This window comes from Gilbertella persicaria, assembly GCF_025201335.1.
Source record: "Gilbertella persicaria strain CBS 190.32 chromosome Unknown B0P05scaffold_75, whole genome shotgun sequence".
NCBI lineage: Eukaryota > Fungi > Mucoromycota > Mucoromycetes > Mucorales > Choanephoraceae > Gilbertella > Gilbertella persicaria.
Genome location: NW_026252036.1, coordinates 1 through 14,606, shown reverse-complemented (window position 1 = coordinate 14,606; position 14,606 = coordinate 1). Strand labels below are relative to the sequence as shown.

At 36.3% G+C, this 14,606-nt stretch overlaps 7 protein-coding genes across 7 annotated transcripts; 4 read left to right on the top strand and 3 right to left on the bottom strand.

Annotated features, from left to right (window-relative positions):
• Nucleotides 1–19: 19 nt before the first annotated feature.
• B0P05DRAFT_564453 (class I glutamine amidotransferase-like protein) lies at nt 20–1,159 on the bottom strand. Its single transcript, XM_051580840.1, has 2 exons — nt 455–1,159; nt 20–406 (listed from the first exon to the last, which is right to left on the bottom strand). Exons 1-2 carry the CDS (start codon nt 857–859, stop codon nt 29–31), a joined length of 783 nt encoding a protein of 260 aa, XP_051429517.1. The 5' UTR covers nt 860–1,159; the 3' UTR covers nt 20–28.
• Nucleotides 1,160–1,169: 10 nt separating this feature from the next.
• B0P05DRAFT_564449 (uncharacterized protein) lies at nt 1,170–3,624 on the bottom strand. Its single transcript, XM_051580839.1, has 7 exons — nt 3,216–3,624; nt 3,063–3,166; nt 2,635–3,017; nt 2,108–2,588; nt 1,500–2,064; nt 1,323–1,455; nt 1,170–1,276 (listed from the first exon to the last, which is right to left on the bottom strand). The coding sequence occupies exons 1-5, from the start codon at nt 3,612–3,614 to the stop codon at nt 1,641–1,643; spliced, it is 1,791 nt and encodes a 596-aa protein (XP_051429515.1). The 5' UTR covers nt 3,615–3,624; the 3' UTR covers nt 1,170–1,276; nt 1,323–1,455; nt 1,500–1,640.
• On the top strand, nt 1,206–1,619 carry B0P05DRAFT_576031 (uncharacterized protein; the record flags this gene model as incomplete). The annotated part of the gene is made up of 3 exons (XM_051581678.1): nt 1,206–1,276; nt 1,323–1,455; nt 1,500–1,619. The coding sequence occupies 3 exons, from the start codon at nt 1,206–1,208 to the stop codon at nt 1,617–1,619; spliced, it is 324 nt and encodes a 107-aa protein (XP_051429516.1).
• A 3,786-nt stretch (nt 3,625–7,410) lies between the features above and the next one.
• Nucleotides 7,411–7,810, top strand: B0P05DRAFT_564442 (uncharacterized protein; the record flags this gene model as incomplete). Its single annotated transcript, XM_051580838.1, has 1 exon — nt 7,411–7,810. A coding segment is annotated over exon 1 (179 nt), but the record flags the coding sequence as incomplete, so codon positions are not given.
• Nucleotides 7,811–9,289: 1,479 nt separating this feature from the next.
• On the top strand, nt 9,290–10,382 carry B0P05DRAFT_564437 (Alpha/Beta hydrolase protein). The gene has a single exon (XM_051580837.1). It carries the CDS (start codon nt 9,668–9,670, stop codon nt 10,361–10,363), a length of 696 nt encoding a protein of 231 aa, XP_051429513.1. The 5' UTR covers nt 9,290–9,667; the 3' UTR covers nt 10,364–10,382.
• Nucleotides 10,383–10,683: 301 nt separating this feature from the next.
• On the top strand, nt 10,684–12,726 carry B0P05DRAFT_340249 (kinase-like domain-containing protein). Its single transcript, XM_051573581.1, has 5 exons — nt 10,684–10,880; nt 10,939–11,141; nt 11,193–12,159; nt 12,205–12,275; nt 12,326–12,726. Exons 1-5 carry the CDS (start codon nt 10,850–10,852, stop codon nt 12,674–12,676), a joined length of 1,623 nt encoding a protein of 540 aa, XP_051429512.1. The 5' UTR covers nt 10,684–10,849; the 3' UTR covers nt 12,677–12,726.
• On the bottom strand, nt 12,689–14,484 carry B0P05DRAFT_564433 (uncharacterized protein; the record flags this gene model as incomplete). The annotated part of the gene is made up of 8 exons (XM_051580836.1): nt 12,689–12,769; nt 12,815–13,154; nt 13,199–13,353; nt 13,402–13,483; nt 13,528–14,046; nt 14,103–14,222; nt 14,270–14,416; nt 14,464–14,484. 8 exons carry the CDS (start codon nt 14,482–14,484, stop codon nt 12,705–12,707), a joined length of 1,449 nt encoding a protein of 482 aa, XP_051429511.1. The 3' UTR covers nt 12,689–12,704.
• Between the last annotated feature and the right edge of the window lie 122 nt (nt 14,485–14,606).

Here is a 14,606-nt window from a genome sequence, read left to right as displayed (position 1 = left end):
GTAACAATAAAGAACTATTCTCTATTTATTAAATGTTATCCATAATAAAGTCTAATACTTTCTCCGCAAACCAAATGTCTTCCATTTCAGGCAATGCATTGTCCAAGACATGTAAGAATTTATCTGCTTCTTCTGGCTTTAAAACGCCCGTTGCTTTTCTAGCTACAATCATGGTTCGCATGGTTTCTCTACTGAATTCAGGATGTCCCTGAATCGTCAAACATTGGCGGTTATTTGAAGTAGTTAAGTGATGAGGCGTATTTCTTTCTGTATAACCAAGTGTTTTATAGTTTTCTGGTAATTGAATCACATGATCTTGATGGAACTGGTTGATACGAATAGAATCCTTGCTCGTCTTGAAAAACTCTTGTCCTTCTTTGCTTAATTGAATTTTAACCCAGCCAACCTAAATAAACATATCAATTTTGGCTACATAAGCCTACTGTTGACTTACTTCCCAGCCTGCAGGATTTCTTCCTGTCTTTCCCCCAGCAGCACGTATCATGATCTGATGGCCAAAACAGAAACCAACCAATTTGACTTTATCCACATAATCAGCCTGTACCTTTCTAACAAACTCTACCAACTGAACAATCCAAGGATCATTATCATGAGCATTATGCTTAGATCCAGTAAGGATAAGCGCATTATATTTTCCACTCTGAATATCTTGAAATGAAGGGTATTCCTGACGATTGACTACATCAAAGACATCCCAAGTGATATCGAGGTTTCTTTGTTTCGAGGCTACTTCGAACAAGTACTTGTATTGTTGAAAATAGTCACCAGCATGCTTGAGTACTTGTTCCATAGGAATGTCATTGATAAGTAAAGCCAGGTGTAGTTTTGTGTGCGTCATAGCAGAGGTAGTTGGTCTATAAAAGAAGGGGGCAAAGATGGTCTCAATTTATAGATGCTGCGGATTCGAAGTTAATTTCCAATAAATGACGAAACGCCTTTAACCATTGGCTAGCATCATTTTTGTATTATCTATGCATTAAATAGCATGTTGATACTGCAAAAAAAACGGATAGGCTTATAAAGAGGTTTGTAATTGAAAAAGATGACAATTTGGCTTGTCAATATAAGCAAAATCATGTTTATCCTATAGGGACAAGTAGCAAATGCGGATAAATAGATGTCCGATGGAAATAGGAGTTTAATTTCCATTTTTTTTTCTTTTTTTTTTTCTTTACCACCTTTGAATGTCATCGGTTTATGATCATGTCAAGAAAGGGTCACTCAAATTTAAAGGTGGTGATCCTTCTACTATAAAGTAAGCTATACTGTTAATTGGATAAGAGAGATCTAAAGTTGCTTAGAAAGAAAAAGAAAAAATCGTCAAAAACGGACAAGCAGAAACTAGAGCGTGGTTTACTTGAAGAAAACAAGGTGTTTTATGAAGTAGAAAAGACAGAAGCTGAAAAGAAATTTGAAGAGACAAAGCGTCAAAGAGTGAGTAAGAAAGCTTATCTATCTTTAACTCATGGATAATATAGCAAATGGAGCGTGTATCAAAAGCAGCAGCCAAATCACACAAGGACCGTGTCCAAGAGTTCAATCAAAAACTTGAAAAACTAAGCGAACACCATGATATTCCTAAGGTTGGACCAGGCTAATATGAAATAAACAGATTTATTTTACATGTCATACAATTCTACAACATGTATTGGTTTGCCTTGAATTTCAATAAGAGAAGGTATAGCAATTTCATTACAATTTGTATAGTTGAAAATGGTGAATTGCTTTGTTGTAAAATCCAGATCACGAAGGTCTCTGACTGTACCATATTGACTAAAGATATGCATAAGTTGCTCACAATAGCATGTTGATTGGTCTTTGACTTTGGGTAAGCCAATCACAACGAGTGTCTTGTTTGTGATGGATGGTTTAAGAAGCCTTAAAGAGGCATAGCGTGGATTATTTTTGTTGAGTCCTCTTGTGTCTTCGTATTTTCCAATATCTTGTGTAGCAATAATTGATTCCATGGATTGTCCATTATATAGTAAAGTAAATGTGCCAATTAAGGTAGCAGTGAATTTAGATAAAGAGACATCAATAGGCCTACAAGAACATATTAGCCATGTCTCTCTTATGATTGACTTACGCAATATTGACACCTGAAATAAAAGGATCTTCTACAATAATAGCATACTGCCTGAATTCATCTTTCCTTGGACTGAATCCCCCTGCCCGTAATGATACTGCATATCGTTCATAGTCGAATTTGTAGCCATAATAATACATAAAGTCAATAAGCAATTCCCCTACAGAACTCTCGTTTGCCGATCGCCAATAAAGTTGACCTGTCTTTTCGCTTAGTTTAGCATACTGTAAAGTCTTTTGTTCTGATCCAGAATAACACACACAATCATGGTATCTTGCTGCAATGCCCTTTTCACCTTTACCATACAATACAGTGTCCCAGAACACTTTTTTAGTCGTACAATGATCCACGTTACACTCATCGCTATGATGATCGAAAAGATGCTGTAAATTAGGAATGATGGGTGGATCGAGTGACTGTAGATAAGCAAGACCCATAATAACATAACCGTAGGCTCTCATGCCACCACTTTTTAAATAAGCTATCATCAGAGATGAGTCTATGGTTTTCTTTATACAATGACTTACGTGCAAGTACATTTCTTCCTCTGGCAAAGTATTTAATGGCACTCAAAAAAGGAGATATACGTGGATCTAATGAGACGTATTTCTCAATTAGATTTGTGCTTTTGGTAAACATCTTTTTGTTAAAGTTGTATTCGACTGAGAGATCTTTATGCTTAATACGAATTGAATTGATGTCTTGGTGAAATGTCATTTTATCCACGCCTGCATCAATGAATATTCTTTGCATTGTTTCAAACGAATGTGGTTCATTACGATCCGAGAGAAAAGGGTTGGTGTCTCTATAGATCAAACGATTCATATCAGGCGTATCCATTTCAATGTTGATATTTAATAGTTTACTACTGTTGCCTGAAGAAGGAAACCCGAGTCCTTGCACCATAGAACTATTAAAAGTGTTATTCTAAAGAATTGTATCCATTTATCATTACCCATAAGGTGTAAATTCAAAGTGATAATCACGAAAGTGTTGAGTAAATACCCGTTCAAAAATTTGGATTTGACGCGCGATATCTGATTTGGCCAGTTTGATAAGCTACGATGAAGTATAAATACAAAGAACACTCTAGAGAAAGGGAACTTACCTGTGGTCTAGCTTGTAACTGATATGTAAGTTTTGAAGTGATGCTATAGAGCACCTTTGAGAATGACTTTCCAACACTGTCTGCAGGTACATGACAAACGTAGACACACATGTTGTTATGCATTTGTGGAATACGTGGAGATCGCTTTGATCTTAAGCGAGCTTCTTGAATGAAATGTAGATAGTTGATCCTTTCAATACGCTTGTTTTGAGTCTTGCTCATGATTTGTTCGAATGTGTGTCCTGTACTGGATACAAAAGAAGTCATTAGACGTTCAGGTACTACATAAGGATCTTGAGGTTCACGATCAAGAGTCACATCAAACATCCTCATGTAATTGTAAAGCTCTTCAAGAGGTGCGTGTGATTGTTGAACATTCATGTAATCGTCCATTCTCATGTTAAGCAGAAGAAAAAGTCGAATTGAATTTTTGATGCCGCATAATCATGCGCTTAAAGTTAGCATTGTCTGTGAGACCTATAAACTCAACCAATCTTAATCCTGTCAATGCTCTTAATGAAATAGACTATAGACTCATTTTATTACCTGAAGCAAATCACGGTTGATTTGACCTAAAAGAAAGATTTTGATTTACCCTGTAGCCATTTTTAAGCCTTACTTTTTCTGTGTTCGTTTGTTTTCTTTATGGCAAGTGAACTTAGCAAAGTGCTACATGACCAAACGCAGAAAATACTGATCAATGGATGAAATGCGTTTTTCACAGAACAAAAAAAAATGGCGTTTGGAATATATTGTCCCTTTTGTACAAGACACTTATTGCTTATCACATCCAAAGCTGCTCTTTTTGACTTCAAAAATGCCAGGTAATATAATTTAGCTTACTCTTTTATACTTTGCATTAATTGGTACTAAAGTTAGAGGTTATTTACTACTCAATATCTACTAAAAAGGATCAATCTCGGCGCGCAACAAACTTCAAATGCAGATCTGAAGTCAGTGCTCAAATTAAGTCGCCTTTCTTAGCTTAGTAGACTCAGTTTCTTTTTCCTGGAAGTACCTAGACATGGTCTTATCTGATTCCGGTTGGATCAGACCTACATTGAGGTCATTCTAAGAAATTCTTGATCGAGTTTGTTTTTTCATGAACTTCCGTGGATCCCACATCGGTCAAAAAATGAAATTTACCCAAAAGCCAAACCAATGGTGCCATTCGATTTCTGAGTTGTTTTGATGATTTGGTTGTCGAGCAATGATCCATCAAAGATTGACATGGCTAAGTTGTGTTTTGAGCGTTTTTGCTCTAAATATCATATAAAATATATTACCAATCAATCTTTACAGAATATCTTATGTTACTTTGAGTACCAAAGAACATGGAAAAATAGAAATATAGACACTTTATAATATGAATGAGGGAGCAAGTGGATATAGGACATGCAGGATGGCCGTGGGTGAAGATTAAAAAGAAAACAACCTCAGTTCTTCTCCCGCTGTATCTAAAATGGAGCTTTTGCTGAGAATTGCTTGAAGACGCAGTTATTCGGCCTTGTTACAATAATAGAAGCTTTAGATATCTTTTTTTGAACTTGTTCATGTAGAAAATATACCAATTTTGCTGCTGAATTTCTGAGGAAATAAGCAAAAATGTTTATTAGCTTTTCGCTTATATCCCGCCATTTTTATAGTACAATTGGCAAGCAAACACATTGTTCAAGAAATATAGTGCTTGACGCACATTCCGAGTATTTAAGCTTGTCAATACCTTTATTTTTCGTCTTGTAGCGTAAAAAAGAAGCTTGAAGGTTGTCAAATCGACGTTTTTCATAAATGGAATGCCATTTAGAGGCTGATTTCAGTAGAATACTTTTAGAAAAAATTACTTGGTTCGCCTGAATATATATATACACAAAAGAATGCTTACTCATCAAAGTGTCAAAGTGTTGGCAAGTTTTATGATGCATTGGATCTGGTACAAATGACTATGTGTTACTATAGATTTGCAGCTCTAATTCAATTACTCGCTTTATCTGTAGTCAAGTCACATACAGCTCGAAAGGTACAATATCATCTGCATGATTTAATACAATCACTTCAATAGACATATACATGACAATAAATAGTTTACGTCTAATTATGCTGTTATTGTCTTATTGCTAAAATGTCTCAAATTAAACAGAAAATCTTAAATATCAACCTGTCAATCACACTGAGTTGATTGAATATTGATTGGCTCATCTAAAGCAGATCCTTGCACAGTAGTAACCAATAAACTATCTGGATTGATTCTGCTATCTAGATTTTTTGTATTGAGTAAAGATCGTTGCAGGTTATGGTGAGCCCTAATGCAAGCAATTATCTATTAAAATGTGAGTCTTTTGTTGAATCAGTTAAACGCACTCTTTGTTTGACCTTAATTTTCTCTCTCTTATTTTGACATTGAGAAATTAGTAAGGAATAGCATGGATGAAGACGAATAAATAACAGTAAAGGATTATTACGCATAATTTCTTGTTGAAGACGTTCATTTGCTTTCTGCATGAAATGACTTATATTGTCAACTGTTATTTCGCGTATGGCTTCTGCTTTATAATATCGCTTTGTATGTACTAAATAAGATCGTTCGAATTCTTCAATATAGAGCTGCAGTGGTTGCTCTGTAAACCAGTTGACTTAAACAAGGAAGATAACCACTGATTTGATGGTGCTTTGAGGTGGATTGTTTCCATCACGATGCTGTCAAACTAATTCAATACGAGAGAAAGCAGCTTGATTTGATGTCGATCGCGTATCATAAATGATACATTGGACCTCTATAAAGACAAGGCAAGTGCTTCTATGTTTTGTCTTTTGTATTTTGTATGGCTGGGTGCTGATTTTTATTTGATAAAGTCTTTTTTTTTTCTCTTAATTTGTTCATGTAACCTGTTTATAAGAGATAAAAGAATTTTCGATGTTATTAACAACTTTGTTGGTCTGTGTAACGTTAGAAGGTCGATTTACTCACAGGTATAAAAACATACGCTTTTATATGATTATTAACAATGCATCATAGCATATATATGTATCAAAGACACCCAATTTTTTTTACTTGTATCGTTTATTTTGGTTTTTAGACCTGAAGGAAGTATAGTGTCTGCTTTATACTTGTTTGTGTCACCAAAGTAAAAACATTTGTTTACATCATGTCATCTTTTCTTCATCACTAAACTGATAGCTAAAGATAACGTATAGAACTAGTTTATAGTCTATTCACTTAGAAAGAAAGAGAAGCAATCAGTATGAGTTTTATAGTGAACAAAAAAAAAGCGACGAATTTCTCAGGATCTATTTTCAGGAAAAAGTAAGCAACTGTCCCATGGATCTAAAATGTGGTAAGCGTATGCATAGTGCACGGATCAACTGAGATACTTTTTGTGCTCAAGGTAAAAAAAAAAAATAAAAAATAAAAAAAGACAATAGTTAGTTTATCTTCAGGCACCAGTAATCAGTACTTTCAGTTTGTGTGTAAAATAGCTTTCTTTATTTTTCTTTCTTTCTTTTTTTTTTAGACAGCTAAACTTTTCTTTGCTCTTTTAGTTATTGACATTTTCATATGAATAAGGATGATCTTATCATGGAAAGAAAAAAAGGAAACTGGGAATGATTACAATTCAAAGTCCTCTATTACGAAATACATTCCGCATTGATTTATATAAGTAAACTTCCCTTATCTTCAAGGGCAAAGAATAATGAATTACTCAATAGAAACACAGAGGATGAGCACATAGCAAAAGAGAAAGAAAACAAGCAAAAGGGGTTGCTTTTCTGTTTATAGAACTGACAAGTAGGGTGTTCATCGCATGTTTTATGCAACTAAATAAGTTTATATGTAACACAAGATTGGGCGTCCTCTCTATGAGATGATCTCTATCAAAAGAAAACAAAACCAAAGAAAAGAAAAGAAAAAAAATTACTTATAAAAAGGCACGCAGCACTCTTTTTTATTTCTTTATCTTTTCTTTTTGTTTCTTTACTTTCTCTACTCTGGTTTCTTATGGTCTCTCTCTCTTTTTGGTTTGTGCCTTATCTACTTCAAGAACGCGTCTACTGACATCTCTGCTTTCTCTAAAGTTTTCTCTTTACTTGGTTTGTTTTCTTTGCTTGGTTTTCTTTGCTTGGTTTTCTTTGCTTGGTTTTCTTTGCTTGGTTTTCTTTGCTTGGTTCTTTCTATTTGGTTTTAAGCAGCTACGTATTGAGGATATACTAGTTATCTGTAGTCTAACAATGGTATGGGGTAGGTGTGGTTGCGGTAAACGCTACACTGGTGAAAGCTAGTGTAGTTGTTTCTTGTTGTCTTTGTCTCTGGTTCGTTTTCTGGCAAGTACCTTATCTATTCTAAGGATGCGTTTGCTGATATCTCTGCTTTCTCTAGGATTTTCTCTCTATTTGGTTGGTTTTGTCCACTGGTGTTGCTCTCTCCATGGCTTTCAGTGTTCGATCCTAATCGTTGTTGGCCTGTTATTAGCCAATGACTTACTTTCTTATCTTACTGCCTCGAGAGTAAGGTACGGGGTATATAGGCGTTGGTCTGCAGCGGGATGAAGGGTAGTCGCTGGGAGTTATTGACGGTTTCTTATAACTATCTGGCATTTCCTAGTGTATCGCAAGCCTGAAAAGGTATCAAGAAAGGAAGTGAAGGAGTACAAGTCAGTTGCCTTCTCGTGGCTACTCCTGTGAGTAACTTCTCTATGAAGTGAAACTAAAGACTGACACCATTCATTTTTTGAAATAAATACATGTATAAAATAAATATATATATATATATATATTGTATCATAACAAGTGTTGCCTTTCTTATTTTTTTGCGATCACTTTTTCCGATAATAATAGCAAGAATAATAATAACATACAGTCAGAAATATCCAAATGCTACAATACATGAGACAAAAGAGTATTTTTTTTTGGGCATCAATCGTATTTCATGAGCTACTTTTTTTCATTTGGATTGAGTACATTCTTAGACTAGAGACTCATGCTCTTGTTATAAGATTATTTTGTGTAAACCTACAGACACTGTAAATCAAGTAGACAGAGCTTTATATAAAAACAGACTTTTTATGCAAAATGATCAATTGACTACAAAAAGGCATAAATACATTCGCAAAAAAGACAAGATAGACAGTGCTTGCTTATTTGTAGATCAAGAATCCACAATCATTCATAAGAAATAATGACCAACTGCTGTTTTTATACATTTGCTTCTTGGTTGTTGTAAACTGATCAAACTGTTATAATGCAGAAATATCATTACGTCTTTTCTTGGAGCATAAAGAAATGTCAAAGAGGTTTTTTTTCTTTTTTGAGAATATGAAATAAAAACAAGGCCAATCTACTTAGGAGCTAATAGCTGTTGCTTATACACAAAATGGAATACAAAAAAAATAAGCAGTAAATGTACGCCGATGTACGAGCGAGAGAAAAAAACGAACCGTAAAACTATGAGCCAGATTCATTCATTAACACTTTAACATTTTTCTATAAGCAAACATTCTCTTTCTTTGATCTAGGCGGATCAAGTGTGCTCTCCATAGTATATTCTATTCAAAGAAATAATTCAATATCACTTTGATTACTTGCTTAACAAAGTCTCCAGAACGAGAAATGCTTCAACAACATAAATGATAACAAACCATACAAATCCTGTTTTTTTTTCATAGACATATAAAGGTAGCATAGAGCCTGTTTATGCTCATATAAATGCTTTAAATGGCCGAAAATCACTCTGATCCAAAGGGTACTACTCACGAAGATTATCGACCGGTTACTATGTTTGGCTTTTTAAATCTAAAAGAACAGTTATAAACGTGATAAGTGTTATATTCTAATTCATTTTTCAAGAGAAAATTACCTCTACTATCTCCATTCTCTTTTCTTGTCATTGTGTTGTGGACTAGACGTCTTTCACAGGAAGTGAATGAGCTCTTCAGTGTGCCTTTTTGATCAAATTATAATCTTCTATAGATTAGAAACAGGTATTGCCCTAAGTGAATTCCAAGTTTGTAAAGATACGAACTTGAGCCCAAATTTTATTGGAGGTCAATTTTTGTTCATGTTTAATATTATTCTCTTTGCCCTTTTTTTAACATTGCTGGGTACCCATAATGGAAGGCAATTGAGTAAGTAATTCAAGAAATCCTCCAAGATCATAACACTAGCTAGTTATTTTAAGCGCACGAAAGATAAGTGGTTATGTTCCTTATGATATTAGACGCGTCTTGATAGCCAACACCAATCGACTTCCTTTGTTCATCTCACGTCGGTTGTTGTTCTTTGCTACTCAACCTACAGCCAACGAAAGAAAATGGATACACAAAGTGACTCAGCATGATTGGAAAGGTGTATGGATCACTCCTTATACCAAGAATACCAAGGAAGCAGAAGATCAAGCATTAAATCAAGACTTGATCATCTTATTTATACACGGTGGGGGGTTTTCAATAGGTTATTCATACATGTATATGCCATTATTTCAGTTTATCCTCGGTCAGCTTGAGAAGCAATACAATATCAGGGCTAGTCTTCTCTCATTAGAATATAGCCTCAGTCCAGAACATAAATGGCCCATAGCATGTCATGAAGCTGTTCAATCCTATCGATATCTTGTACATGAACTGGGTATCAGTCCATCGAGAATAGTGCTCATGGGTGATAGTGCTGGAGGTAATCTAGCATTGACTACACTGATCAATCTACGTGATTTGAGGGTAAAGCGTAAAGAGAAAACACAGAATACGCCACCCTTACCATTGCCTGCTGGAATTGGCTTGATATCACCTTGGGTTGATTTGACAACAGACATTTATCCTTCTCGACCAGACTGTGTATCACCACGCCTGTTGAATATGTATATCTCAAATTATGCCCCTCACCAGAATCTGACACATTCGTTGATTTCGCCTGTTCATGCTACATTAGAAGGATTGTCGAGCTGTCATTGGCTAGTTACTTACGGCGAACATGAAATCATTCGAGAAAGTATTCAAACACTGGTATCTCGTATTGAGCAGCACAACTACAGTCTAAAGACACTCGTATGTACATCTGAAGCGCACGTATCTATGACGCATCCTTTAATGTCTACTACGCCAGAAGCATTTAGGCGTGATGGTGGTACATTGATCCAATGGTTGGCTGATATTTCCGCCTAATAAAATTCATTCTACGTCATATACATTTTTTTTCTTCTTGTTTCTCTTAAAGGGAAGGTTCCAATGGTATTGGAAAATCAACAAAAGTATGTCGTCTTCCCCAACAGCACCCACTTCTGGTCTTGTGTCTGCCAATATCAAGTTATTCAATAGCAAATCAGACCAACCAACTGATAATCAGCCTCATAAGAGTACAAGTACAGGCTCAATCAAGAACAATTATGTGCCTCCATTACCGCCTAAACCAATTAAAAAACTAACACTCACAACAGATCATACATCGCCCCCTCCTACGCCCCTCCTCCTCCTCCTCCACCTCCTCCTCCACCTCCTCCGCCACCCGCTACTCCTCCAAGACCTGTTCGAAATACGATACATAGATCCAACTATAATACCATAAAGAAAAACATACCTTCTAATACAACTAATACTAATTCTATCTTGTCACCTATTACTGCTCAGAAAAGTGGTTCTACACTTAAAGGCATGCTTGGCAAAGTAGTTGGCAGTGTCAGTGGTAAGTTGTATGGCTCACATAAGGGAGTTTTTTTTTGTCTGATCTTTTGTATTTCAAGATCTCTGGACAGTACCAGCCAGTCATTCAAATTCGAATCCTCATAGTGGGAAAACCAAAATATCTTCACCTTATAACATGGTTCATGTCACTCATGTTGGGTTCAATCCACAAACAGGTGAATTTACGGGCATGCCAAGAGAATGGCATATTCTATTACAGCAAAGTGGTATCACTAAAAAGGAACAACAACAGAATCCACAGGTAAATCTCCATGTCTTTCTACACAATCTCGAATGACACTGTATATTTTAGGCTGTATTGGATGTATTGGGTTTTTATCGAGATGCGAATGAACATGCGCTTGATACTGTTTGGGAAAAGTTTGATAATGTTCATCCAAAGAACTACACAGGTACACCACCACCATTACCTCAGAGAACAAAACCTCAAGTGGTCATGGTCCATGCCAATGAGGCAACAGCATCAACAACAAAACCTCCTGTCCCACACCGCCCTCTATCAACCCTGAAGCATTCCGCACCACCTATACCTGCTCGACCAGACACTATAAAGCACAAATCACCACCACCACCTAAACCGCCTCTCTCGACAAAACCCAAGGTCAAAGATGACATGACAGCAGCCCTTTCATCAACACCTACACCTCCTCCAAGGACCCATAAGCCACATTTATCCTCTGTCTATATCGCTCCATCAGCAGCACCCTTAGATCCTGCCATGGATAATACACAACAAGATAAAGCAAGACAACAGAGAAGAGAGCAAAGAAGAGAAAAAGAAGCCATGAAGGATGCACAGATCATTGCTGACCTACAGGCTATCTGCACAGATGCAGATCCAACCAAATTATATCGTAGCATGATCAAGATTGGACAAGGTGCGTCAGGAGGTGTCTATACAGCTCAGTCTGTGGATACCAACATGTCTGTGGCTATTAAGCAGATGAATCTGGCTCAACAACTCAAAAAAGAGGTGATTATCAATGAAATACTAGTGATGAGAGAAGCCCATCATAAGAATATAGTCAATTTTATTGATTCGTTTCTTGTGTCGAATGAATTATGGGTTGTGATGGAGTATATGGAAGGAGGCAGTCTGACAGATGTAGTGACAACCAGCATGATGACTGAAAGCCAAATTGCCACTGTCTGCAGAGAGACACTGGAAGGTATTTGCCATTTACATTCCTTGGGTATTATTCACCGTGATATCAAGTCGGATAATGTTCTCTTGGGTCTGAATGGCCATGTTAAACTGAGTAAGTCAAAAATACTGTCTAACATTTTTGGCTGATTTTGTATAGCTGATTTTGGTTTCTGCGCAAGACTGAATGATTCAGAAACAAGAACTACTATGGTGGGTACACCTTATTGGGTAAGTGATAGGCTATCAGCCCGAATGGTTGCTTACAGATAACCTTTTAGATGGCACCTGAAGTAGTGACTCGTAAGGAATATGGGCCTAAAATTGATATTTGGTCTTTGGGTATTATGGTGATTGAAATGATTGAAGGTGAACCCCCTTATTTACATGAAAATCCCTTAAGAGCACTTTATCTGATTGCTACCAATGGTACACCTGCACTACAGCATCCAGATGAATTATCTGATATTCTCAAGGATTTCTTAAGACAATCATTGGCAGTCAATAGCATAGACAGACCTGATGCAAACACACTGCTGGAGCATCCTTATCTGAAAAGAGGAGATCATGTCAAGTCTCTGATTCCTTTGATAAAGGCAAGCAGAGACTTGAGAAAAGCCCATGATTTGTAACTATAAATAATACTAAATAATAATAATTCTATTCCTTGTAAGTGTATCTCTCTATGGCTAATGTCAATCGATCATTCATTGTCAAAAGTATGTCTATTGTTCATGTGAGTAGTGTGTTTATAATGACTGCTACTTTACCTAACTGAGATGGATCCACAACTTCAGGTATTCTTGTACTTATGTTGGATAGCGTTTGTTGAGAAGCATAGAGTATATTTGCAGATGGATTTGATCCTTCTAATGATGTGATATGCTCTAATGCTTGTTGAATCAATGCAGCATCATCATGGATGGGCTTCTTTGCTCCTGTTACTGCTGCTAGTCTTTCTTTTAATGTCAATCGAGCTGTTGCTTGAGCAGTGGTGGCATAAATAGGGTTATCTGATCGAACTGATTTATCTGATTTCCTGGTTTGTGCATTCTTTGTGCATTTAGACAGTATGTCATTATGAATGGAGACCATCTCTTTATCCTGTGTCTAGAGTAAGTGTAAGTAGTAGCATAGACAACTAGATAACATACAGGAACATGAATATCAATAAATGTGATTGTATCATTCCTACGAACAGAGGCAGCAAGTGCCATTAATGCAGCCATTTGAATATCAGGATTTCGGGATAGATCAAGTCTTATCAGTGTATTGTTTTCAGCCAAACATTCTGCAAGAATGATAATAGCTACCCATGAAAGTCAGCCAGTGTATATGTTGATATAGGCAATTATACCTTCAGTAAATATTTTTGTCTCTGCCAGACAAAAGTCTTTTAAAGATCGATTGATAGTCAATGCTTGTGTAATATGGGTCATCTAATTTCGAAGTTAACAAACAAGAAAACAACACTATCACTTACTCCTTCCATTGTGGGCTTACACAATGCATTGCATGCAAGATCAAGTTTCTCGAGAAATTGGTTATATTTAAGAGCTTCTGCCAGCAAATAACATGATGCAGAATCAATGTTACAGTCTTGCATCGATAAATAACGTAGACTCTGATTTCTTCTTAATGCTTGTGTGATATACTGAATACCATTTGAGTTCATAGGACTATGATCCAAGCAGAGTCTCTGTAGTCCATGATAGACTGTTGTATCATAATCACGAAGCATGACACCAATGGATAGAGCACCTTGCTGATTTAACATACGTTGATGGCTGATAAACAATTGGCGCAAACAAGTTGGTTTCTTGATTCCTGCTGCAAGCACTTCTAATTGAGCTACTCTCAAATTACAATTGTCCAGTACTAAACAGGACAAAAAAGGACGGGTTGAATCAGGCGTTGACTTGACAATGGCATTCATCAAATATTCAATGGCTTTCTTGTCAGGTTGTGTATAAGAAAGGTTCAACGTGGTCAGTTGAGAAGACTTTCTATCGATGAATATCAACATCCTTCAATAGGTGAATATGAATTGAATATTACCCCTTTGACATAGACTGCAATGTACTTGAACCCAGTAGTAGATATCTTGGGATTATTGGCAAGACTAAGCTGTTTGATCTTGTCGTTCTCAAGTAAACTATGCATCAGTATCTTGATAGCCTACATACATTGTCAGTACTATCAACAAGCCAATAGCGCATTATTACACTGTCTTCAAGCCCGCAGCCATCCAATACAAGTTCACGCATACCAAACTCTATCGACATGATTTCAGAAAAGGGTGCAATATTGTTTCGATCAAGAGGTTGATTTGACAAATCAAGTCGAGTAAGAAATGCAGCATGAGGTTGTGCCTAATCAATTACAAACTAAGCAATAGATGCACTTTTCAGCTACTTACAATCAAGGTTGTCACAAACATATCAATCGTAGGCTCTTGTTTGTCTCTACAGACAGTTTGGTATAATGAAAGTAACTGAGTCAATGTATGGATCTGAACAGGCTCTTTCAAGACAGGACTTTTCAGATCAGTGACTAGATCAT